The 27,336-nt window shown below is 34.2% G+C and overlaps 1 protein-coding gene across 1 annotated transcript in view; it reads right to left on the bottom strand.

Annotated features, from left to right (window-relative positions):
- TARBP1 (TAR (HIV-1) RNA binding protein 1) overlaps positions 1-27,336 on the bottom strand; it is a 103,256-nt gene that overhangs the window by 66,065 nt on the left and 9,855 nt on the right. Inside the window, exons 5-12 of the mRNA XM_044674986.1 lie at positions 26,358-26,382; positions 25,839-25,936; positions 22,455-22,590; positions 19,692-19,788; positions 18,934-19,023; positions 13,047-13,182; positions 5,365-5,464; positions 3,776-3,948 (exon numbers count right to left, since the gene is read on the bottom strand). Of these exons, the coding sequence (XP_044530921.1) occupies positions 3,776-3,948; positions 5,365-5,464; positions 13,047-13,182; positions 18,934-19,023; positions 19,692-19,788; positions 22,455-22,590; positions 25,839-25,936; positions 26,358-26,382 (855 nt within the window). The remainder of the gene's footprint in view (positions 1-3,775; positions 3,949-5,364; positions 5,465-13,046; positions 13,183-18,933; positions 19,024-19,691; positions 19,789-22,454; positions 22,591-25,838; positions 25,937-26,357; positions 26,383-27,336) is intronic.

Here is a 27,336-nt window from a genome sequence, read left to right as displayed (position 1 = left end):
CCAGCACAGTAGTGTCTCCAGCAAGAGTGTCACCAATGCAAGAATATATGTTCAGTCTTCTGAGAACACTTTTATAAGCCATTTTCTCCACCCACTAGCTCTCCCATATCACATCTCAGGAACCAATCATAGTTCCTTAATTTGGCTGGCACCACCCAGGAGGGGCAGTGCCTGTGGGATCAATTTCTTATCTCTGAGGGTGTGCCAGTTACTTGCACATTAATGGTAAAGGATCTTCAAGTTCCTGACTGATTACATCAAAAGTCACTGATTGATTACAACAAAGAAAACAATGGGAGAGTAATTCCCTTTTCACATTATCAATGAATACCAAAACAGAAATAATACTGTGATAAGATTATATTACAATTTATCAGGACAAAAAAGAAATGCCTAAATTCAGACAAATCACAATATTATAAGGAAACATGGTGTAGGAGTAATGGAGACACTTAAATTATTTGGTCATCGGCTGGACCTTTCTCTGCTAAAAGCAGAGCAACTAATAATTTCCTAGCTTTCCTCAATGATAATTTCATCCTTCAAAAAGTAGAGAAAACAAAGAAAGAAAGGCTTCCTATAGGTGGGATTTTATATGGGACTTGAAAGAAGCCAGACAATAGTTAAGGAAAAAATTCTAGGCATGAGGGACAGTCAGAGAAAATGCTGAAATGTGAAGGAAGAGATCTTTTTAAGTTACCTTCCAGCTCTAAATCCATGATATATAACCTATGTCCTTGATAGATCCAGGCCCAGCTAAATTACCTTCTAGAGTATTTGAAGAACTGGCAGATATGGCTGCTGACATACTATCAGTGATAATGGGAGAGTTGATGTAACATTAGAGAAAGGCAAATGTTTTGAAAAAAGGTATGTGTGTGGGGGGGGGGTATAATCTGTAAATTATAGGCCAGTGAACTTTCCTAGATTCTAGAACCCATTATTAAAGGAATCTTTAAAAAGCATTTAGAACTGGAATAGCTAAAACAGGTCATGCTATATTGAGTTTGTGCTTTTGGCTATGTAACTGGACAGGAAGAATTAAGGGAATAATATAAATACAATATATCTATGTCAACAAAGCATTTGACAGTCTCTAATGCTACCTCTATCTAGATAAGACAAAGAGCTTTAGTCTAAGTAGGCAGTGTAGTGTATTCAAAACTGTTTGACTATCAGCTAGTTGGCACAGTGGATAGAGAACTAAGCCTGGAGTTGGGAAGACCTGGGTTCAAACATGGCTTCTGACACTTAACTCCACTTCTCTAGCTTTTGCCTTTCCATCTTAGAGTTGTTCCTAAGACAGAAAGTAAAGGTTTTTTTAAAAAATGAATTAAATGATCAATTTCCCAAAATAGTAATTATTAGGCTAATGTTAACTTGAGAGGTCTATCACGATTTGACCAGTTTGATTTGGGATTAAGTAGCCAACTATGAAACCACACTCACCTCTCTTCTCTATGACCCTGATTATACTACCTCTAATTTCATTAGTAGCTCCAGAAAAGTCAAAAGACAAAGTAGGTCATGAAGGTGAATTAGTGCAACTAAACATTTCAAGTGTTTTGAGAGCCTCACCAAAGATGGTCATGACTGACCACAGTACTGCTGAAGCAGACCTGTAGATTAAAAAGTTCCCACTCTGCTATTTATAAGCTGTATGAACTGGACAAAAACATTTAACCTGTCATTTTCTTCATCTGGCAAATATAGATCACTAACATCATAGAGTTGTGTGAGAATTAAATAAGATAAATATAAGTCAAAATATAAACAGAAGCTATTATCATTCTATTACTGTAATGGATCTGTGATCCAATCAATGTGCCCTTTCAATCTAAGTCCCTCCTATAATGCAGACTGAACCCATCTGTGCTTTCTCCTCCTATGCAGCCCCTGTCTTTATAATATTTCTCATAAATTCTCTACAGGGATCCACCTAACATACTGGGAGTTCTCCTGTAGCTCTCCAGATATCCCATGGCTACATCAGAGGATATGGGATATCCATGTTATCCCTTCCTCTTACTACATGGCCAGACCATGTCCTTTTCCAGTCAGGTGCATCATTGAAGCATCTTTGTGCCACTTCCTGTACATAATATTTTGTTGGCAATATACTACAACCTATTCATACATACCACACATTTGTTTATTGCCCTCCATATAATTTGCAATTTTGATTCTTTGGAGACTGTGGCATTCTATGATTTGCAACTGTACAGAATCACTAGAACAGTCACGGTAACAAAAAATTGGAATTTTGTTTCAGAGAGAAGTTTTACTTTGGGGATGGTTGCGTCAAACTCTTCCAAGTGACAAGTATGTTCTAAGTCCTGATGTAATCAGCACAATGTCATCCACAAACAAAAGCACTTTAACATCTTACCAGCTATAGGGAATCCAACTTCCATTTGGACTCCATGCTGCACATCATCCATAACAGCTGAAAATACCTTTAGTAAGCATACATCTTCATGTCAAAACAAAATTCTCTCTGCTATCCCTATTTTAGAATTTTAACATATACATGAGAGAAATCTTGTTGGAAAAGAGCCTGAAGAGTGACATTTTTTTCCTACCAAACCTATATTTTTTTATAATTAGGAAACAATGAGCAGAGAAGGACTTTATATTCAGTGATCTTGAGTCAGCTAGATGACTACAATGATGTGGTCTGCTATAAGATACAGTTTGCCTGTTTCTGTTTCATACTTTCATCATGTCTTATTATTAATAATAAGCTATTTTTGTTATTAAATGATAATTTTCCTTGCTCACAATACTGTCTGGAAAAGTCATTCTCATAATCATTTCTTTTCATTACTCCAATAAAAACAATTTCATCATTGTTTATGAACAGTACAAATACTTTAATTTGTGCATGTATTTAAAGTTTAAATAATACCTATAGATAGATCTTTATCTGTATGTGACTTATTGCTATAATCTGTTAAATTATATAATTGCTAGAAAAATAAATTAAAACCATCACCTCCTCCTCTATGAAACATATCTGTTTAAATTTGTGCTAATATTTACAAAAATAAAACCTAACGTGGTTTTAATTTGTTTTGAAAAACACCTAGCACTATCTCATACTGAAGTAAGTATTGCTTAACAATTTTGTAAATGATAATGATATTTCAATTATTTGGAAAAGGAATCAAAGATACACAAAAGTTTTGCTAGCTAAAATAAGAGGAACTGAAGTGCAGATGAAATGAACACAGGAAACCTGGATTCAAATCATACCTCAAAACACCTACTAGTTGGGTGACCCTAGGTGAAACATAGCATCCATGTCTTTCTTTTTTCCCCCCCAAATATGCCACTTGTATTCTAGGCCTCCTCTTGCTCCTACCGAACTCAGTTCGACTCCTGGGGTCATGGGCTCTGATAAGGAAGCTCTTCCCTTACCTTATCTAAAACAAAACCATCACACCATTCATATTCCCAATCCCAGCTCTACTTTGTGTTGTCTTCCTCGTCAAAATGTAAGCTCCAGGATGGCCGAAGTATCCTACTTGTTTTTGTATCCCCCACGCTTAGCATACTGCACATCATAGCAAATGCTTCTTTCTTTTGTTTCCTTTTCTTATTTAAACATCTAGAACTTACCTATTTATACATGCATTTCCCCACAATGACAAATTATGTATTCTCATAAAATCAAATACTAAAATATTTAAAGATAGTCATTTTTATTACCCCTCATCCCTTCACCCAAACAATAAATAGCCCAAATATAAATCTAACAGAATACATCACTTACCATCTTGTACTAGGGGACTTTTCAGTGAAGAAGTGTGCAATAATTTCAACAACAACTGTAAGCATTTGTCTGTTTTCAGCAAGGGTATATAAGCATTTGTACCAAGCTTCATAAGGGAATCCATAAGAGGATGCAGGAAAGCCTTTAATTCATTCTGTGTTTTCTTCCTTTCACTACACATTAAAAACAAAATCACAAAATAAACATTTCAAGCTAAGACAAATCCCATTTAACCTACAACTGAAGGAACTGCCTCTCTAAAATTACTAAATATTAATCTATATTATAAACTAGCCTCAGAATTTAATTTGTGAATGTTTACTTCGTACCTGGGCAAATCTTTAGCTCTGGTCTTCCTAATTTCCCAATTAAATCACACTTTCCCCTGAGTTTAGTAATATTTACTACAGAAGGAAAGCACAGTTAAGTACAACCTCATTTCCAAATAAGAATAAATATGTAAGAAACCCTAAAACTAATTTTATTTGGAAAAAAAAAGTTTCCATTTGATATACTTTTCCTCCCATAAAGAAAATTGTTGGTAGCTAGAATGTTAATAAAAGTAAATTAAGCATATTAAGCAAATCTGAGACAGAACAAAACATCTTAAATATATCTACTTCACTATTTATTATCCAAAAGTACCTATAGTCAACATAAATATCATAAAAATTTGAATTTACTTTGTATTTTATCAAAGTTTAAAAAGCACTTTAGTCAAATAACACCATAGATCAGGAGTCACACATACATTAAGTGTTTGCTAACTTAAACTTCTAACAAAAAAAGCTTAACTAAAATACTTAATGCCAGGGGACTAACAAATTTTGGCCTGCCACCTATTTCTGTACAGCTCATAAGCTGAGAATAATTTTTACATTTAAAAAAAAAAAACCTTGCCTTCCATCTTAGAATCAATACTTCTTATTGATTCTAAGGCAGAAGAGCAGTAAGGGCTAGGCAATGGGGGTCAAGTGATTTGCCCAAGGTCACAAAACTAGGAAGTGTCTAAGGCCAGATTTGAACTTCTCTAGGCCTGGCTCTCAATCCACCCAACTGCCCCCAATTTTTACATTTTTAAAAACACTCTTATTTTTACATACCTCTGCTTTTAAATTCACCATGAAAAAATATTGTCATTTCAAAGCAATGAATTTGATCTGTTTATATTCTCCACAATGCATGCAAATTATAAGATATTTCTCTCTACTTGTTTCAGGGTCAAAAAAAAATTTAATACAAAATTTTCAGGAGGGAAAAATTTCAAAAAAATTCAACTGTAATAATACTTAATTTCTGGGATTTGCAGACAGTAATTTTGTACTTGGTAAACAAAGTAGGAGTTTAACTCTTCTTATACAAAATCAGCTGTTCTAGTATACAGCTTTTTTCCTTCCATAAACTAATTTGCTATTCTTCAAAATCACTGATTTATTTTTTAACATTTTCTTAATAGGCAGACCAAGATGCTAGTAACCCACCCATGATCCCATCAGCAAACCTAATGAGTAAATTCTGCATTCCATCATCCAATCATCTGAATGGAACCACAGATCTGATTAGCTTTCTTTTTAAAGCAACATATTTACCTATATTTATTTTTCATTTCCTCCACATCTGCAGCAAGCAGGATCATCAGAGCAACAAGTTTAGCTTCGTACCAATCAGGCATAAAGCAATTTCCTCCTGCTTAAACAATAATATTTAAAGCTTGTAAGGTCCTAAAATCAAGTTCATATGTGAATCACATAAATCATCATTTGATTCTTTGGTTAATTTACTTACACCTCAAATTTGACAATTCTTCATAACTAGCAAGTACCATAGTACTAAGTAAAACTAATTTTAGACTAGAAAATAATTTAAAGGTAAATGAAATTGAATATAGCAGAATCTCCATTATAAAAGCTCATATTTAAAGGAATATGAATAAACTATGGGTCCAAGTAAATCTTCTAAATATACCAAATGCATATGAGAATACAAATGATTCACCTGTAACTTAATTAAAAATAATATTTCATATCAGATATGCAAGGCACTTAGTGCAAATATAAGTAAGACAGCCCCTGTTTTCAAGGAGTTAATCAAAAACTCTACAATTAACACAATAATTCTGGAAGGTAATTTGAAATTACATGGAATTCTTTGCATTTTGTCTCTTCTGTGAGCTCCCTGAGGATAGGGATTGGTTTGTCTTTTTTTTTTTTTTTTTTTGGGAAAGGAAAGGCCTTTCTTTGTATCTCCAAAATTTAGCACAGTGCCCAGTATATAGTTTTTTTTGTTTGTTTTGTTTTTTTTATCCTGGGACTCCATTCTAGGAGCATAGGGCCACAACCAGTAGGCAATGGGTCACACAGTCGCTCAGGGTCACCCAGCTGGGAAGTGTCTGAGCCTGGACTTGAACCTAGGACCTTTCGTCTCTAGGCCTGGCTCTCAAACCACTGAGCTAACCCAGCTGCCCCTACTTTAGGTTGCAGTTTCTTTAGCAGATGTAGTTTTTACAGGGTGGGGTTGCTAGCCCCACGCCCAACCCTCCTCCTTTTTTATCCAGGCTAGGGACCTTCCTTGGCCCAGGAGTGGTAAGGGTGGGCAGTAGGGGTCAAGTGACTTGCCCAAGGTCACACAGCTGGAAATGTCCGAGGCGGGACTTGAACCTAGGACCTCCAGTCTCTAGACCTGGCTCTCAATCCACTGAGCCACTCAGCTGCCCCTCAGTATATAGTAGACACATAATAAATGCTTTTTGACTTTAAAAGTAACCAAGTAGGGGGCAGCTGGGTAGCTCAGTGGATTGAGAGTCAGGCCCAGAGATAGTCATGGGTTCAAATCTGACCTCAGACACTTCCTAGCTGTGTGACCCTGGGAAAGTCACTTAACCCCCATTGCCTAGCCCTTACCGCTCTTCTGCCTTGGAACCGATACATAGTATTGATTCTAAGGTGGAAGGTAAGGGTTTAAAAAAAAATTAAAAGGTAACCAAGTAATCACATATAATCCTTTAGGTAGGTAACTTCAAACGATTTTTAGAGTTAGATCCAGTTATTAAACTGTGTATACCAATTATAATAATAGAATATTAACCATAATATTAGAAAGAATATAGTTTGGCATATTAGGATATTATAACAGCTAATTAGATTTAGAGCTTCTGTTGAAGGAATAAAAACTTCAGATCTGGGTAGTTATCTAGGAAAGCTGAAACTCATGTAGCAGGAAATGAGCTGTGTTCAATTGGAATGGTGAGTGCATAGCTGGAGTTGTTGTCCAAATGAGATAATAGGAAAATAACCTTGGCATGTTTCAGGTGTTATTTGATCCTTTAAAGCAGTGATTCCCAAAGTGGGCGCTACCGCCTCCTTGTGGGTGCTGCAGCGATCCAGGGAGGCGGTGATGACCGCAGGTGCATTTATCTTTCCTATTAATTGCTATTAAAATTTTTAAAAAAATTAATTTCCAGGGGGCTAAGTAATATTTTTTCTGGAAAGGGGGCGGTAGGCCAAAAAAGTTTGGGAACCACTGATCTAAAGTTATACCAACTACAGGTTTCTCAGAGTCTTATGACCAAAGGCAGGATCCTCTGATTTATCTCCTCCTAGATTTAGTATGGTAGTTCTGGGCTGGAAGTTATAAGATTAATTAAAATGCTTTATAATGTATCTTATATTAACCTTGTACTAGAACTTATTAATTCTTATCATGTTACCAAATTGTTACCAAAATGTTATAACATGTTTTTAACATACTCTCAATATTTTGTCTTGTTAATAAGTTAAATAGCTGTCAAAAGCATATAAAACAAACTTTTGTATAGCTAAATGAGGTCTTTGCCACAGGCTGGGCATTGTGAGACCTCCAGCTCTATTTTCTTACAGTTAAAGTTGGATTTTCAACTCAGGATGATGGTTTAGATTTTTTTATTTCTTACAGACTATTGAAAAAAATAATGAATATAATGAATAAACGAAGCAAAGATTTAAATGAATTAAATTTAAATGAATTAAAATGAAGTAAGCACACCTAGAAAAAAACAATATACACAACAACAATAATGTAAATGAAAAGAATAACCACCAAATAATCAAAAATTAATGTTTTGAAAATAAGAATAAGGGGGCAGTTGGGTAGCTCAGTGGATTGGGAGTCAGGTCTAGAGATGGGAGGTCCTAGGTTCAAGTCTGGCCTCAGACACTTCCCAGCTGTGTGACCCTGGGCAAGTCACTTGACCTCCATTGCCCACCCTTACCACTCTTCCACCTATGAGCCAATACACAGAAGTTAAGGGTTTAAAAAAAAGAAAATAAGAATAATTGTGCCTCCAAAAAGGAAATGGGAAGATACCTCCTCCATTCCTCTTTAAAGCTGTGAGCATCCACGGGTAAAGAACACTACATATAACATTCAGATTTTTTTTTTCATGTATTGATTTTCTCCCTTTTATTACTCTTTTTCTTTTTTCTCTTAAAAAATCATTTGTTATAAAGGATGGCTCTCTGGGAGGGGAAAGGAAAGGCTGTAGGGAGAAATCTAGGTGATACAAAAATAAATATAAATAAAAATTGATTTTTAATATCTGTCATTCATTCAAAAAACATTTGCTAAGCACATACTGTTTGCAAGGCACTGAGTTAGGGTAAGTCAGAGTATTAAGATATGATACCAAAGCCTCAATAAACTTACAATTTACCTGATAGTAAGAAGTGCTTATCAAGAGCCAAATATTAGTTCAGAGATCCCTTCCAGATAGGGCAGACATCAGGGAAAGTTCGATGGAGAAGATGGCATATGAGTTTCTAACTGATAGATAGGTAAGACTTACATGAAGCAAAGTGTAGAAGGTATGGTTTAAGTATGGAGAGAAGAAATACAAAATATGTTCAGTAAATAACAGAATAGTCTAGAACATAAGTCTAGGAAAGAAAGAGCACAATTTAAGGAAAAGAACACTGGACTTGCAAGTCAGAAGAACTAGATCTAAGTCCTAAGTCCAGGGCTTACTTTACTATCCAGGTGAGCCAGAAAACAAATTAACTTCTCTGATTCTATTTCCTCAACAGTTAGAATGATTATAGCCATTCTACTACTTATCCCACATTTATATCAAATGAAATAACAAATGTAAATTATGGTACAAGAGGGACAGTGATAAAAATTATAAAAAGGAATGCAAAGTATAAAATCACACTTAGTTAGAAATATACATCCTTAGCTTTGTTAAATGGTTCAACATCAGAAGCAGATATATTTTCATTGATGGAAATGACATTACCATTTGCCTTGCCAAGACCACAAGGCCTTTCTAATCATCTGTCCTGAAGAACCTTCCTCTATGTATGTAATGTCTCTCCCTATCAGAATGAATTCCTCAAAAGCAAGTCAACTCATATTTTTTCATTCATTTCTAGCATTTGGAACATGTTATTAAAATTTTTTTAAATCGTTTTCATTTTTCAATCATTCACCTGAGTATAGAACATTGGATTTAGATTCACATTTGTTTCTGATCCTAATATTACCTAGGTAACTTTACATAAACACTTAACATCCCCATCTATTTCCTGATCTATAAAACGAGAGCTCCCATAGTTCTGAATCCTATTCTTCTGCACTATATCTAAATGACGGAAAATTCCTGAAGAAGATAAGAGTCCCATCTCTAAAAAACAGTGGGGTTCCAATTATTTTGTAGAGATTAAAAAACTAGTCTAGAATTAATAGTAGGTTTTTCAACATAGACTGTAGAAATAATAAATTCTTAAAATACTTAATTACTTTTCCCAAAGATAAAAAATAATGAAAAATAAAGAGCTGGGCTTTTAGCCCAATAATTTAAATTCTAAAATGCCCTTGGGGGAAGGGTGGGGGATAGAAGTGAGAGAGGGAAGATCCAAAATACTCTATGATAAAATTTTAAACTCTGAGAGCTATCCTTCAATAATGTATCATGCCTAATTATAGAATCTTACCAATTGGGTTTATAGCTGCCATAACGTTAATCTATTTCTTTGGATTTTCAATCCCTTTTCAAGTATATACAATGTGGTCTTTGATCAAAATGTGATGTCTGATATGTCGACTGTATTTTGAATGAAATAGGCTACTCAAAAGTAATCACAAAATAATACATGTATAACTCAATGGAATTGCTTGTCAGCTCTGGGAAGAGAGATGGAAGAGGGGAGGGAGAGAACATGAATCATGTAACCATGGAAAAATGCTTAAAAATAAATTAATAATAATAAAAAAGTAATCACAAAAGATCTCTATACCTAGTTAATCCTACTTTTCCAAGCTCGGATAAACCTTTATTATCTATTCATCTCCAGAGTATTTTCTGTCTATTATGATTGAAGGCAGATGTCAAAGACCTTCTTCAGTTTATTTCTAAAGCAAAAGAAAAGGGGCAGCTGGGTAGCTCAGTGGATTGAGAGTCAGGCCTGGAGACGGGAGGTCTTAGGTTCAAATCCGGCCTCATTGACACTTCCCAGCTGTGTGACCCTGGGCAAGTCACTTGACCCCCATTGCCCACCCTTACCACTCTTCCACCAAGGAGCCAATTCACAGAAGTTAAGTGCTTTAAAAAAAAATAAACAAACAAACAAATAAATAAATAAAGTGGAAGAAAAGCATCTTCAAAAATAGCATCTATTTTGATCTATGTAGCAGGAACCACAACATAAGTTTTCTAGGGGTATTGTGACTAACTGATCTCAAGAACAATTTTGATATAAGGGATGCTCGTGTTGAATTTGTTATATCCTTTTTCAAAGCAAACTTTGTATAATCAGTTTCACAAACTATTCACTTTTGTTCTACTATGTATATAGAAATGTCTTTCTTGGTGTTCATTAAATTCAGAATAGAAAAAAAAAAGAGATGAAGCATCTGGTATAGAAAAAGGTCTATTACTTACTGCCTGATACAGAAAAATTCTTAACTTGTTTTTTTTTTTTCCCTGCATAGGCAGCTTTGAGAAATAAGAATAAAAGTTACTTCAGATACAACAATTAACATGGTGATGCTTTGGTTTAATGATACTCTCATGACAAAATCAACTTTGGAATAGTACGTTTTCACTTTCAACACCTCAATTTAACTCTGATCTGAATTGTTTGACCTACATTCAATTTTTGTACTCCCAGGTTTTACAAGCATTTTTAGTCAAAGGCAATCAAGTTCTGGCCTAAGTATACTTGTCAACATATTAGACAGAAACTAATCCCGTGATTTTATTTGTACAAGAAGTTAACAAATGAGGAAACTCCCTCTACAATCGCAAGTCAGCACTTTTCTGGCAACTTATAGTGTTTGCTACCTGCAAGGTTAGGTGTCTTATCTAAGGTGGCACAATCAGGATTCTGTCAAGTAGGACTTGAACCTTGGTCTCCTTGGTGCTAAGCCCAGATCTCTACTGCCTACACCACACTGCTTCTCAGTTTTCATAGCACAGTGATGACATTTCTTTTCTTTCCCATTCAAGCCATCAAGTTTAAATTATTAATTTCCATTACTCATTAGTCATACATCAAGATCTTAACTCCTTCAATTTTTAAGAAACAAATTTTGTACTTAACAGCAATCTCATATACTAACTCTACATATTTAATTAGACTTGAAAATGTATGTTACACATTACAAGATAATGAAATAGTTTCCCTATAAATTTAGATTGTTTAAGCTATGTTAAGTAGAACACACACTAAAATTCACTTATTATAAGAACAAAGAAAACACTTTCCTAAATTAATGGATACAAAGAACTTATACAACATATGGAATACTGTACAACAAGTATTCCAGCAGGAAATAAAAATGAGCAAAAATTCATGTAGCATAGTTTTACTCACAAGTAATCATCTGCTACCAAAAACCATATGTCTTTGATTGGCAATATCTATATATAAAACTATAACTTGGTCTATGATAAGTGTTGGCAAATACAAGAGGTGAGAAATCAAAATTTAAATTTTATGCAAATTATTACTTATTCATGATACCGATGGAGGTAACCTTAATGAAAGAATCCCTTATTTAAAACAAACAAAAGCAAAAAAGCAAACAGGAGCCAAAGATTCTTGAAAAATAGAAAGAATCCTAGAGACAACCTAAACCAATCTCCTCCTTACCTTGTGCATACACTACCTCTACAACAGGAGCTTTTAACCTGAGGTTCACAGATATGTGAATAGATTTCAGAGGGTCTGTAAACTTGAAAAGGGGGGGGGGGGAATTGACTTTCTTTTTACTAATATTTGGTTTCCTTTGTAATCCTATTATTCTATGTATTTTCTAAGAAGAAATCCATAGACTTCACCAGATTGCCATAGGATCCATGAAACAAAAAAAGAGGAAGGACTCCTGCTCTACAACATACCAAGGAAATAAGAATTCAGGTTGTTTCAATCCCTCAGTAATGAAAGATGCATTATCTCATGAGCCAGCTCATGTCATTTTTGAGCAGTTCTGACTATTATGAACTTCTTTATCCCAAAACAAAAATCTATCCCCTCCCCCATCATATCATCATATTGGTTCCAGTCATGACCTCTGCAGACATACTAATAAGCCCAATATTTCATCATATGCAAGAACAGTCCTCTAATTATGTGGTTAGTAATCTTCCTTTTCTTCTTTTAGGTTAAATTAATTAATTTTATTATAATAAATTATTATAAACATAATAATTAATTAATCCTAATTAGTGAATTTGCTAATTGTTCTTTTCTGAAAATTTGCCCAAGAGGGATTAAAGAAAAGAAAAATAATGCTGACTCTTAAAATCTATGAATAAAATTGTTAACACTTTGATGTACAAGAGATAATATTCACAAATAAAAAAGTTGGTATCACCCCCCAAAAATTGTATTTCTTAAATCCATCTTTGTAATCAAATGTATTAAGTCATTTTAAAATCCTTTAACATATACAATGGAAAGCATAGGAGAGCTCCTTTTAACAGATACCTCTTTCTTCAGACATTTAAGGACATTTAATTATTTCTAAAAATGGCCACAGTGGTAGCCAAACACATAGTGCTGCCTAGTTCTAGGAAAATGTTGAAAATGCAGACACTAGCAGTGATGGGAACCATGATGTAGTCATCCAAAGATCAGTCTAGTACTCACATATGACTTTCATAATAGACTGAAATAAGTTACTGCTGCAATAAGTTAGCAACTATTTATGACCAGATTTCACTTGCAGAGATGATTTAATACCTCCTGAAAATATTTTCATCATAATCATCAACAAAAAATAATTTCCAACTTACTTTCCAAGGTAGGTGACTTAATATAGTCTTGCACTAGGCTCTGTACATACACATTTAAGGAACTCCTGCCAGAAAAGTCAATGCAATTGCAGATTTCTCCAAAGTAGTTCTCATTAACCCGCAACCAGTCACAGAGCTAAGACACGAAAAAAAATTAATTATTTCATATAGTCATAAAACCATAAACAGATAAGATATGACTCCTTAATACCTCCAAGAATCTGGGGCTCACTAATATGGGACCTCCTTCCTTTAATGCAGAGCACAACTTTAAAATACCTTAGTAAATGGTGTTACTGAGTTGCTATACCCAAAAATATTTATCCAATGTTACAGGTGGCTTCCCAGGAATGAGATGAGCTTCTCAGAACTAAGCTCAGCTCTTACTCAGATGACAAACAGCTGCACATCACTAGTCCATAACCAAAACCTTTCCTTACATCCAGATTGGGGAGACAAGTACATATAAAAAATATACAGCATAATATATGCATACAGCATAAATATAAAGTTAATAAATAATTATATATGTATGTATACACACACACATATATATATGTGTGTGTGTGTGTGTGTGTATATATATATATATATATATATATATATATATGCAGAAAGTACTTAAATGTCATAAAATGCTCCAAATCACTTAGTGAAAAACATATCAAAATACAATACGGTGTCACTTCATATACAGTAAATTTGTAAAGATGTCTAAAGATGGGAATATCCAAGGTGGAGGAGTTCTGGAAACTTTGATGGAGCTATTAAATAATTCAACCAATCTGGAAAGCAATTTGGAATTAGACTAAAAGAATTACTAAAATATTTAAACCTGTTGACACAGAAATCCCACTGCTAGGCATATACCCAAATGAGGTAAAAAACAGAAAAGAAAGATCTCATATACAGCAAAATATTTATAGCAGTATTTTTTTTCTAGCAGCAAAACACTCTAAGCAAAACAGATGCCCACTAATTAAGGAAGGGTTAAATGAATTGTGAAATGTGAATGTAGTCAAATATTATTACATTGGAAAAAACAATGAATGTAAAGAATACAGATAAATATGAGACCGATTTGAATTAATACAAAGTAAGTAGCATGAGGAAAACCACACATATGGTGACTGCAACAATGTAAATAGAAACAACAAGCACCAAAATGTAATAGAATATTATGTAATTATAATTATCAGGATTGGCCTGGAAGAACAGAAGATATACTTTTCTTCCTTCTTTGCAGAAGTGATGAATTATGGGTATGGGGCTTTGCATATACTACTGCATATATTGCTGCAAATACTCCCTCACCATACTACTAGACCTTAAAACAGGTACCAAAAGTTTTAGTGCAATCTTATGTTGTTAAAGCTTAAAACTTCACTAAGACTTTTGGGACAACTTATGTAATTTCTTGATGGTAGATTTTATTCTTCTTCAGAGTTTCTTGCTAATTATAAGTAGCAGATTGCACACAACCACTATGAATCAATGAAAAAATTGCCTTCTGCATGAAATTCATTTTCTATCATTTGAAGACTGATGTGTCTTATTGGCAGTAATAGGGCATTGATATTAAAAAAAAAGTTGTTTCAATGGGAAGCTTGGGATATTTAAAAGAAATTTTAAATTTTCAAAAGGCAGTCTGCTCTCCCTCCTTTGGTTCACTTCTGGAACCAACTCACTGCTCATCTGCAGTAGTGTTATTTTGTAAATTGATGCTTCTTTTGACTACCATCTCCATGTGCTTGTCAAATATATTCCAATATATTCACTTTTTAAAAACTGAAGATCTTATTTCTTTAACAACTTTTAGAAAACTTGTGGAAATGAATAGTAATCTAATATTGGTTCTTTTTGACAATATAATCTATGTATTACCAATATCATAATAACATTCCCAACCAGAAGAAGCCTTGGCTATAGGCCTCTGGTACCGTCAATTGCTTTTTCATTGCTACCACTGCCTCCTCTTTTCCTAGTCTCCCAATATCTAGTTCTCCTGAGGGGAAAGAATGTAATTTCCTTTCTTTTTCTGCCTTTCTTCTTATTCCCTCAAAGTAATATAAAACCTCAAATGTGCTTTAAAAAGGATTTACTACAAAAACCCTATAGGAAACTACAGAGAAAAAAATATATTTTTTTAAAAAAAATAGAAATTCACAAAGTCTCAGGTGCTTCCGTTGGCATTCTCAAGCCTTGTATATTTTACTCTTTAAAATTAGCCCTATTTTTTGGCTTTTTTTTCTTTCCCTTAAGTTCCTCCTCTTCCCCCTTTATTTCCTCAAAAATATATTTATATTTTATATGTAGTTTCAACAAATTTAGTATCTTCAGTCATACACAGCATATTATCAACAACAGATCAGAAAGAATAGAGTGAACAAATGAAGGAAGGATGCTTTATAAGCAGGCATACCAACATTAAGAATTAATAACTGAAAACTCACATTGAAAGAATAAGCAGAAAAAAAAATCCCAGGAAGTAAAAAACAAAATAGCAATCTGGGTCACTTAATGTAAGGTAAACATTTTTAGACTCCTAAGGCCATCACTACATTAAAAAAACTATATAATAGGGGGCAACTGGGTAGCTCAGTGTATTGGGAGCCAGGCCTAGAGAGGGGAAGTCCTGGGTTCAAATATGGCCTCAGACATTTCCCAGTTGTATGACACTGGATAGACTTTACCACTCTTCTGCCTTGGAACCAATACATAGTACTGGTTCCAAGGCAGAAGGTAAGGGTTTTTTTAAAAAAAAAAAAACAATATAATAACTAAGTTTTTAATGATGATCATTAATCAGCAATATACTCTTATGGTAGGAAAACATATGATACATTTTAGAAATATTTCTATGCATTATGGAAAATTTTAGCCCTTTAAGAGCTAAATTTTAATTATTTAGAAATTTCACTTATGTGGATTCTTAAGGATTTTGCATCCTTCGGACCACAAGGAAGCCAGACCACCATCTGCAGCTGTGCATTTTCATCACTAGATGGCAACCCAGAACCGGTACAGCAAAATGCTACAACCCATGATTCAGATGCTGCTACTGATGAATGAGTATAAATGAGTCAATAGAAAATGAAATGCTTTTCAGGCAATGCAGAATGAACTGATCAGCAAAACCTGCAGCAGTGAAAAACCACGATGTCTCAAATCTGCCTATGGGAAGCTTCTGAGGAGAGCATATAAAGCTAGAGCAATGCATTCTGGCCACCAGCTGACAAGATGGGATCAACCAGAAGCTGGTCTTCCAACAATCACATTGCTTTCCTAACTAATCAACCTAATAACTAAATTAATCTATACCTCTTACATTAGTGTTTAGAATATCTTCTTTAACTTTCTTCCACAGGCAGCCTTAGGTCATTCTTCAATGGAATGTGTAAACAGAATTAGCTCATCCTCATTCATTGTTAGACTCTAGCCATCAGAAATAATGTCACCTCACCCAACTTAGTGGGGAGGGGAGATGAGTTACCCACACGTGACAACAAGTAACAAATCAAGAACAAGGGACTGCCCTTTGGGCAGTCCAAAACAGTGTTGAGGCTGCCATTTGTCCACTGGAAATTGAAGGTGGATGCAGGAAGTGACAGAAGATGCTATCTTTTAAATATGATGGTAACTTCCTGTAGAGGGAATTGGTGCTTTGAACTTGGTGATGAAGGATCTCTGCTGAGACCTCAGGCGACTTCTCTCTGAATTGTCACGTGGGTAAGTTAGGCTGACTTCCTTTCTCCTCCCTTGACTTTTCTGGAGGTTCTACCCTCAGGGAGGCCTCTCTTGCCTCTCTAATTGTAAAAGGCCTTGTGGCTAGTAGCCTTGTTTAATTAACCTCTGTGCTCCTCTCATCCAGTTCGGACCTCTGGTCCAGGCCAGAGTTTTTCTCTCTCTCTATTTCCCTACCTTCAACCTTCCTAATTATAAATAAACTTCCATAAAAGCCATGCTGACTTGGGTCTATTTTAGATTTGGAATCAAGCTAATTGGATTCCTGGAGACCATACCTTAAATATCTAATTCCCCTCTTACAAATGAAATTATTTACTCTCCAGGTGAACTGGCTGCATTCTCTGAATCATGTCTCTCCACTCTTCTAATCCACCCTGTATACCAGTGGTGTCCCACTCAAACAGAAAACATGGGCCACGATACCGCAGATAATATCCCTACAAGCTACATATTGACTTAAAAAAAAAATTAATATTGTCTTTACTTTACTGTATTTTTATTTATTTTGTTAGGTATTTCCCAATTACTTTTAATATGGTCAGGCCACACTCAGAATGTTGTGGGTAGCATGCGGGCCCCAGGTCATGTGTTTTGACCCTTCTGCTGGTCTGTAGACTGCCACACACTAATTAGGGTCTCTCTACTGGCTTGCTTATTAAATCTAAACTTTTAGTCCTGGCTCTTAAGTCTTCTATATTGTGGCCTCCTCCTATCAATAAGGCCATCACTAGCTAGCATTTATATAGCACTTTAATGTTTGCAATGTGCTTTACATGTTACTCCATTTGATGTGAGGTAGGGGCTATCATTATTCCCATTTTACAGAAACAAACTGGAAGCTCAAGGTCACAAGGCTAGTAAGTATCTGAGGCAGGAGTTGAAATGTCCTAAAGACAATTTTCAAAGAGAAACCTATTCCTTCAACTGCTCCTTTTAGAGTTGGTTCACTTCTACCTGCCTCTATCTTTGCTCATGCTACTCTGATTGCTAAGAATATCTTCCCCCTTCCTTTCTACATATCCAAATTCTACTTATCCTTCAAGGACAATACCCATAAAGTCCCAATTTTCTCCAGAATGTTTATTAACCTAAAACAATGGCCCTCTCTTCTCTTAATTCCTATTACATTTGTAGTTTATGTTATATCATTTATCACTTGAAGACTATCCTACAATGCACTATTACTCTTTCAGACCTTAGGTAGTTTCTTCAACTCAATTACAGTATTCTCAACATTTCTTCTGTATCCTACATGCTAAAAAGTGCAATACAGAGTAGTAACTCAACAAAAAATATGGAATTTATGCTATAGCTTAAGAACAGATGCTTCGTGTTCTCCTGGGTGTTGGTTCTCAAATAAGTTCCACTGTTATTTAATATAAAGTTGGGATAAGTGCCAAATTTTTTCTTTTAAAAAGGGAAAACAGAATTTAAAAACAGCTAAACAGCCTAAGATAATTCTATTTCTTTTCTTTTCAACCTTTACCTTCCATCTTAGAATCAATACCGTGCATTGGTTCTAAGGCAGAAGAATGGTAAAGGCTAGGTAATGGGGATTAAGTGACTTACACAAGATCACAACTAGGAAATGTCTGAGACCACATTTGAACCCTGGACTTCTTGGCTCTAGCCTGGCTCTCAATCTACTGGACCACCCAAGTGCCCCCTCCCACATCCTTTTAAAAGTCCTGAACTATAGTAAAATCATGGATGACTTTTTCCTTTAAGTAAATACATACTCCCCTGAGTCTTCATATAGGGAATTTTCTCTCTTCAATTTCCATCTTTCCTTGAGTCTAACATTTTTCATCATCTGTAGTCTATGCCTAAGCAAATAACTGGCCACCAATCAGAAATCTACTCACCATCACTACCTCTCCTTGTAAACATACCTATCAAATATTCTCCTCTGTTCCCCCATAATCATCTGTAGAACTCTAACTACTAAGGAAAGATTATGAATACTGGAACAGTGTTCTCTTCTGCTTATATTAACAAAATAATCATTATATTAAAAATTTTTTTTCTTTGTTACATCAAAGTTCCTAGGTATCTCCCTCCCTCATTACATTTGTAAAACTAGCTGGTAAGAATTTTTATACAATTCTAAATTGTCTAATCAATTATTTTCAAGTCTCACCTCTGTCCATAGTGCAGTACCTCTGCCTAAGGATTCCTCTTGTCTCAAGGACATGAGGAAATTTGAAACATCTGAAAATGACACCTTTTCCTGAAGAAATATAAAAAAAAGTCTTTAGCAAAAAAAATCAAAACAGTTTTTAAAAAAATAAAAATTACTTTACAGAATTAAAACATAGCATTATTTCTAGTCAAGTCTAAAAATAGGAAACCTATTTTTAAAAATTATATAATTTCGCATTTCAATCTAAGCTATCATGTTCCTATATTAGGAAACATCAATATATTTGCAAATACAATAGGAGGCTTTATAACTCACCTATTTCCCTTAAAAATGAAAAGTTATCATTTATAAAATATCATACTCAAAGTTTAACTAAGGATGCCACTCCTATAAACCTATCACTTTTAATCAAAGAAGTGTTGTTCTTTTCTATTAACTATGTCCATTCCAAGTTCTAAAAATTGATCTTAAGTTAAATAATAAAGAAAATTTTCTTATAAGTATTCCAATTACTCCTTTAAATCATGGAGAAAAGTGGTAAAAATAGCACTATTACTACAGTAGTTCTGCCTCCAAATTGATTTCTCTTTGGATCTTTCCACTGCACCACAGGCAACCATATCCCTGCTTTAGAGGTATAAAACAAATTAAGGGAAAATTCAAACTCAGAACCATAAGAACCCCCCAAATAAGAAGTCTTTGCCAGTTTGTTTTTAAATCCATGCATTCATGAATAAATGGAGTAAAGAGCTTACCACATCAATCAAATTCATAGCTGTTTGAAGAAGATAGCACTGAGCTGCTCCCCTCAAAAGAATCTGATGTGTGATCATAGTACACTGAAGAACATCCCTACAACCAAACATTCTTTTAATGTACATTTCTACATTTATTTAATTATACATAACAGACCTTTAAATTATGTCTCATAAATAATGCCTGTGCACTGACAAAAGTTAAAATTTATGTAGTATCTATCACTTCTTCTGGTAGAAAGAGCAATCAGTACGATTTTCTATTCCTATGATTTATAATTAAAACTTCTATCACCAAAGCTTAATTTCAACCTAAAAAAATGTATTCTTTAATACTTAGAAACTGATGTTTATATAAGCAAAATCATCTAGTAATTTCACAGATCATAGATTTTATAGTTATTTAGTTAGAGATGATCTAATTCAACCTCTTTATTTTACAGATGAAAAAATTCAGGCCTGGAAAGGTTAAGAGATTTCTCCAAGGTCAAATATTTAGTAAACAAAAGAGGCAGGACTTGAAACCAAATCCTGACTACAGATTCCCTGTTGGACATCACTGGCAGCATTCATTGGTAACATTACAGTTACCTTCCTTGTTTTCATATTTAAATTAAAATTTTAGAATTATTTGATCCAGAGTTGCAGTAAGATGCAGTAAAAGGAATACTGCCCTTGAAGCAAAGAGCTAAGTTCCAACTTCAAATCAATGTGCCAATGACTAGAAGGACTGTGGTACCCACCCATGGCAGTAAGAGAAATGATGGGGTAGAGGGTAGGGGAAATAAATGAGGTGTTTTTTAGACTTGGTGAGTTTGAGATGCCTATGGAACATCAAAATCAAAATGTCCAAAGGGTAATATGTGATATGAGACTAGAACCAAGGAAAGCCTCTACAGAGAGATCACTGAACCCATAGGTGCTGATATTGTCATCAAGATAATATAGAGCCAAAAGAAGTCCAGGACTGTCTTTAGAGATACCCATACAAAGTAAATCAATTAGGGAAGAATAGGATGCTTTTCTTGCTGCCATGAGAGCCCCGTTAAGATTAGATAAATTCGTTGTGGATATCAGTACAGTTTCATGATGTCCTTCAACTCTGTTCCGTGGCACTTAAGTAGGAAAAGACGGCAGATAGTAGAAATAATCCAATGCTGAGGTTAGCAAAGAATGTTCAGTGATAAGGCAGGGGGTATTTCACATGTATAATTGATAGATTTCACAGGTATAATTAATATCATACAGCTTGCTTATCTCAATAGGTGAGGATAGAATGAAGAGAGGGAGAGAATTCAAAACTCAAAAAATGTTTTAATAATGTTAAAATATTGTTTTAATGACAGGGCAAGGGGCAAGGAATTTGAGAATAAATAACAATGTTGATTTCCATTGATTCACAAAAATTTAAGACAGGAAAGGGAAGAAAGTATAGCTAGTGCAGAGGTCATGGTCTGGGGAAAACTGAGTCTTGGAAGCAATGGAGGACATGATGAGCCTAAAAAGGGGTTAGAGGTTATCAAAAAAAAAGGAAAGAGGGAATAATAAAGATATGATCAGATAAAGGGACTTTAGAGTTTATGAATAAGGAAGCAGAACATTTGTGGGTGATGAAAAGATTAAGTACATGATTCTTTTCTGTATGTAGTTAAGATGGGATAGCGGAGTAGATCATGGAAACTAAGTAGTTTGAGGGCTGAAAATTTGGTTATTTGAGGTATAAATGACAGCAGGATATTATAAAGAGCAGAAATGCTTTCTCAGAAAGACTAGAGGAAGTTTGGTGGTTTAAGTGGATAGTCAGGCCTGGAGATGGGAAGTACCTAGATTTAGATCTAGCCTTAGACACTCTCTAGCTGTGTCATCCTGGGCAAGTCATTTAACCCCAACTGCCTAGTCCATTTACTACCACTCTTCTGCCTGAGAATCAATACTTAATATAAATTCTAAGACAGAAAGGTAAGAAATCTCTCTTTTTTTTAAAGAAAGACTAAATTCAATTTAAAAAAAAGAAGACATTCCTGAGGGGTCATTACAATTAACAATCACCAGGTTCTGCATAGGGCAATAAAATGTAATGAGGGTGAAACGCAAAGGTAGAGAGATTGCTTGTTGAGTAGAGGGAGAGTTTAGAAGTGCCAATAGGGAACGAGGAGAATTTTAATTCCCCTCATCTCCTTTGCTACCAGTCAGCTGGGCAAAATGAGAAAAAAAAATCTAGCCAGAGAAATGGCATTATCTGGAAGGCTCCAGGTTACAATGAGAGCAAAAGATTGAAGGAATGAGAAAAGAAACCTGAAACATTTAACAGCTCTTAAAAGTCTCAGGATCAACATCTGTAGTATCTACTTCAGGAGGCCCATTGTAAAGCACTCTATAGACCTTTATTATACTATATTATATAAATCTAGCTATTATTCTATCTTTACTCAATTAAACACTAATATGTGCAAATGTTACTAGGTGCTACTTAAAATGTTTCAGAAACCTAAAAATCTGTACACTTAATATTATTTATACATAAAAGAAAGAATGCTCAGAATACTCAGCTTTACATTATAGAGCCCCCTCTCCCCTTGCTCCAGGGTCAAGTAAAGTCTAGATATGAAAACAAATGGCAGTGGTACCAGAAGATCCAACTTCCCAACAGAAAATTAGAATGTTTAATTTGCGAAGAAAATGCAAAACAGGAAAGGAGAACTTCACAATGTTCCAATATATATCATACATGGTCCTAGATACTTACTGAATATAATTGGTTACCTGAGAGCAAGAAGGCCTTCTACCCCAAGCACTTTACATCTTGGGATATGTGCCAGAGCCCTGGACAGGAATAAAATGGGAACGGCACACCAGTGCCTACTTGTCATCTTCTTAATAAATTTCAATAGGAAACTACCTAAAAAAAATCAATAGGAAAATAATGTTTCTAATTTACTTTTACCCTTCATTAACTAAATTAAGTATTCCACTCTAATAAAGTTAACTCTATAATAAAACCAAAATAGATATTTATATCAGTTACAAAAATTTTTAAATAATCTTAATTATATTCTTCACATATCATTACCCAGTAACCATGCTGAAGTACTCTGTATATCCAATAAACAAATTGAAAAAATTTTCTTACACCTGCCTGATTAAGCTCAATAGCATTTTATGAAGTTTGACATAAAAAGGTAGAAAGAGTTAAGAAAAAAACACAGCCTCTACCCTCCCTTTATGCAGAGACAAAAAAAATCAACTGGAAAAACACTTCTTTTGATCAAGTTAACTTAGAATTTTTTATATATTACATTTACATTCCTCTTTGATTTCTGGAACAAGGACTGAAATCTGTATACGTGTGTGGGTATATAGTACTACATAATTACTAAACGATGACATCATTTAATATTCATAAGGTTTTATTACTTTTCACTTTTTCATTAATCTTGTGGAGATAACATATTTCTTCTCAATCTAATCATTTAAAGCCCACCTTAAACTTGTACCTGGATCCTCCTACATGGTAATGATGCTTTTCCCCTTTGGTCTCACATATTAAATATTTCACACTTATCTTTGGTAGTTGTATGTTATTTTGTTATTTTTGTTTCCTATCCTCCTGCCAAGCTATAAAGCTCTATGAGAGTAAAGATTCTTCTTTAAATTTTACATATTCCTAGTGCCTATCACAAAGCTCTGATACTTAAGGCATTTAATAAATATTTGCTGAATAATTACTTAATTCAGGATTTCATTTAGACACCTGAATTTTCTTTATGTAAAAATGACACGGAAAATAGCTAATATTGTTTGAAAGTCTCTTTCTGTTGTGGTTCTCATCCATCTAGATAAACGATAAATACAATATTATCCAGCTACACTTTTAAGTACTTGTTTTATTTAATACAGCTTAGTCACTGATTTTATCTTTGGCTACTCCTCCCACCCAAAGCTACTCTATTATGATTCTCTTAGAAAACCAAGATCAAATGCTATCTTTTGATCAAAAGTTCATGCCACAAAGTACTACTAAATTCCATTAACAAACACCACATCTCAATGCCAGATATCTCAATTTCTCCCCACTGACCTTTCTGCTCCATTTTCCTGGCAAGATCTTTATATATAGGAAAAGAGAATGAAGAAGGGAAAGAAAAGAAGCTTGAATGACAGTATAATTATTTAATGAATAAAAATATTTATAAAGCACCTTCCTTTTAATATTTTCTAAGTTCTATACATATATAATCAGAGATCATATTAACATCATCCCAATACAAATTCAATTATTATGAAATAGAAAGGCTATATGATATGACCAAGACCACTTAACTATTGTTATTAATATTAATATAATAATTGTTACCATTTACACAATGCTTTAAGGCAGTGATTCCCAAAGTGGGCACTACTGCCCCCTGGTGAGTACTGCAGCGATCCAGGAAGTGGTGATGGCCACAGGTACATTTATCTTTCCTATTAATTGCTATTAAAATGTAAAAAAAAATAATTTCCAGCAGGCTAAGTAATATTTTTTCTGGAAAGGGGGCGGTAGGCCAAAAAAGTTTGGGAACCCACTGCTTTAAGGTTTGCAAATAACTTTACAAATATCTCATTTAATCCTCACAATAACTCATGTTAATTATAAAGGATAAAGCAAAAATAAATCAAAGTATCCTAATGTCAGGTCTCATCTACTATTAAGATGATGACGTAGGACAGGATGACATCTCATGCCAAATCAGTAAACCTCATCTTCCTAATCACTTGGACTGAAAATGATCTTGGACATTTCTGGTTCATAAGTGGTTACATAAAGCAAGTCTAATATCTCTATCTAAACCATAAAGGGGCTACAACACCAATGATTAAATTTATTGGAAATAAGAATTAAGGTATGTCTCACAAGCCAATAGGAAAGATGCTATAAATAAAAAGGGCTCTTGTGGTTAGCCAACTTAAGAATTTTAGTTTCAAAACTTTTCTAAGCTCAGATTTTCTTTCTTTAGGCTCTTTCATTCTAAAAATTAAATAGCAGATGGCCTAAAAAAACTAACTAGCTAGCTTTAGGAGTCCTGCATTAATACAGTAATGTATCGTGTACAATAAATTCATCCTTAGTGAATCAAAATAAGAGATACTTCTGTAATTCTGACAGAAAAAAGGACAAAAAAGAGCAAGAAAGGGATTTTTCAGTCTTGAAATAGTACTATCTAATTATCTTCCCAATAAAATTTCCCATCCTTCAAAATTTGAGGTAACTATCTTCTTTCCAGTCAATAAATTTGCAGTCTATCCCTTAGTAAGGTTATCCCTTACTCTTTCCTCTCTTACTCCCTATATTGATATATTTGTATATATATAATCAATTATTCCTCTGCACGATATCCTTTTCTAAACTAAAATAACCATTACCCTACTACATACAAGCTCTTCTCACCTCGATTACTGAAAAAGCCTCCTAACTAGTTGAGCTACTTCCAGCTTTGCCTCTCTCCAATCCATTCATCCAACTGCCAAATTAATTTTCCTAAAACAAGAAGTCTGACCACATTATTCCTTTGGCAAAAGTCTTTGGTGACTCCCTGTCCCCAAAATAAAACATAAACTCTTTAGCCTAGCACTTAAAAAACCTTCACAATTTGGCTCCAGTCTACCTTTCTAGCCTCATTTCATATTACTTACTTCCCCTCACAGAAGCCACATTCTAGCCAAACTGAACTACTAGCTAAACTCAGTGTTCTATTTCCCATCTCCATGCCTTTCATGTAATTTGTCCCACATACCTACAATGCACTCTTTACTCATCTATAACATATAGCATCCTTAGCTTTCTTCAAGGCTGAGTTCAGGTGCTACCTCATCAATGACTGTTTTGCTGATCTTGTTAGCTGAACGATCCTCAAACTCATTTGTATTTACTTATCTATATACATGTTGTCACACTACTCTCCTCTCCTTCTACCTCTCCAATAGCTAGCATATATTCAACAGTACTACGCCCAACAGCTAGTGTCTCACATATAGTAGATGCTAATAAATGTTTGTTGAATTCTTGTTTAATTACTTTAAGAATGAAAATGATTCAAATGCTAAGAAAAAAATTAGGAATGATACTATATTCATAGAATAAAAATAAAATATGCTATTAAAACCTACTCTTTATGTCTTCTGAAAGGAGGGAAACATAAGTGACTAAAAATGTCTGTAATTTCATTCCCAAAGGGGAACAGCTTCCTATCTTGTGGCCTGGGGACCTATAACAGAGGAGAAAAAAAACAGTAATAAGATCTTTTTATGAAACATGATATGGTCTAGAAGTCTTTAATGATTAAATCAAGTTTATTTCTTGACTCCATATTCTATTCTGTAGTACATTTAGAAGATGGATCAGGATTTTCTGATGATCAAAACTTGGGATCATATGTTTTACCTTTTGAGACTGGCTATGCTTAATATAATATTACATAATATTTTGATTATTTTTTAAAGTTCAGAATATATAAAAATGTGAATGTATAGAAGATATCCTACAAATGTTAAAATTGGAAAAGAAGGTAGATTGGCAATGTAGTAGAAGTAAAAGGCGGCACATAGACAATTCAGGTATGATATTCTACCTACAGAATGGTAATAAAAGACATGAGAAGAAAGGCCCCACAGTATCCTGAGTGGTACCTTATGGGAGATCTATCTTTTTTCCCTATGGAAAAAGTCATAGAGTATGAGGAAGTATAAATTAGTAGGAACTATAATAAATTAGTATTTTCATACTTGAAAAGGTACCTGCACCAATTAGATCAATCTAATCCAATAAAATAAATGTACCAGGTACTGTGTTGAGAGAGAGAGAGAGAGAGACAAACAAACAGACAGAGAGACAGAGAGAAAAGAAACTTTGTTGCCAAAATAACATTACCAAAAATTAATTTTTATTTTGTCTTGCTAGATTAAAAAAATAATCTTTTGGCTAAGACAGATATTGGCAATAAATTATTTCTGCTATAGCATTTAGTTGTTAACATTTACCAGTCTTTTTTCCTACTATATGATTCTACTATGACATTATCTATTAACTGAACACATTAGACCACTAGAATCTAAAAGCATGCCATAATAAATGTTTTCCAAACCTTATAGAAAACATTAAGTGTCTTCATTGGTTTTACTGCACTCCAGCTGTCTAATTGCTACAGCAAACTATTCAAGAGTAATGAATTATTTGAAAACTACAAAATAATTGACACATCAAGCATTGCCATGCTCTTTATACAGTGATTAAATTAGGCTAAATATTAACATAACACATAAAATCTTCAAATAACTAATTAATTTAATATAATTATTAAAATACAGAAAAATATGAACTTTCTATAAGTATCAAACATAGGCATGCTGAACACAGGAATGTTAACTTCTATTTTACATTATCAATATTTACAAAGATAATTACTTTTAAAAGCTGTGGAAATTTTTTGAAAACATAATTCAGGAATACAAAGAATGTAGAAACTATTCACAATCTCCTCTTATTCTGGATCAGTGGTAGTTCTCACTAATAGTGGGAAGCTGGCCAGAGCCTCCAAAGCCAATGACACTTGGGGAGTTGAGGGGGAAGGGGCTGATGATGACAATGTACTTACTGAAAATCAAAAGT

The sequence above is a fragment of the Gracilinanus agilis genome, chromosome 4 (assembly GCF_016433145.1).
Source record: "Gracilinanus agilis isolate LMUSP501 chromosome 4, AgileGrace, whole genome shotgun sequence".
In the NCBI taxonomy this organism is placed as follows: domain Eukaryota; kingdom Metazoa; phylum Chordata; class Mammalia; order Didelphimorphia; family Didelphidae; genus Gracilinanus; species Gracilinanus agilis.
The sequence above is the reverse complement of the archived record's forward strand: the minus strand, read 5'-3'. Positions and strand labels throughout refer to the sequence as shown.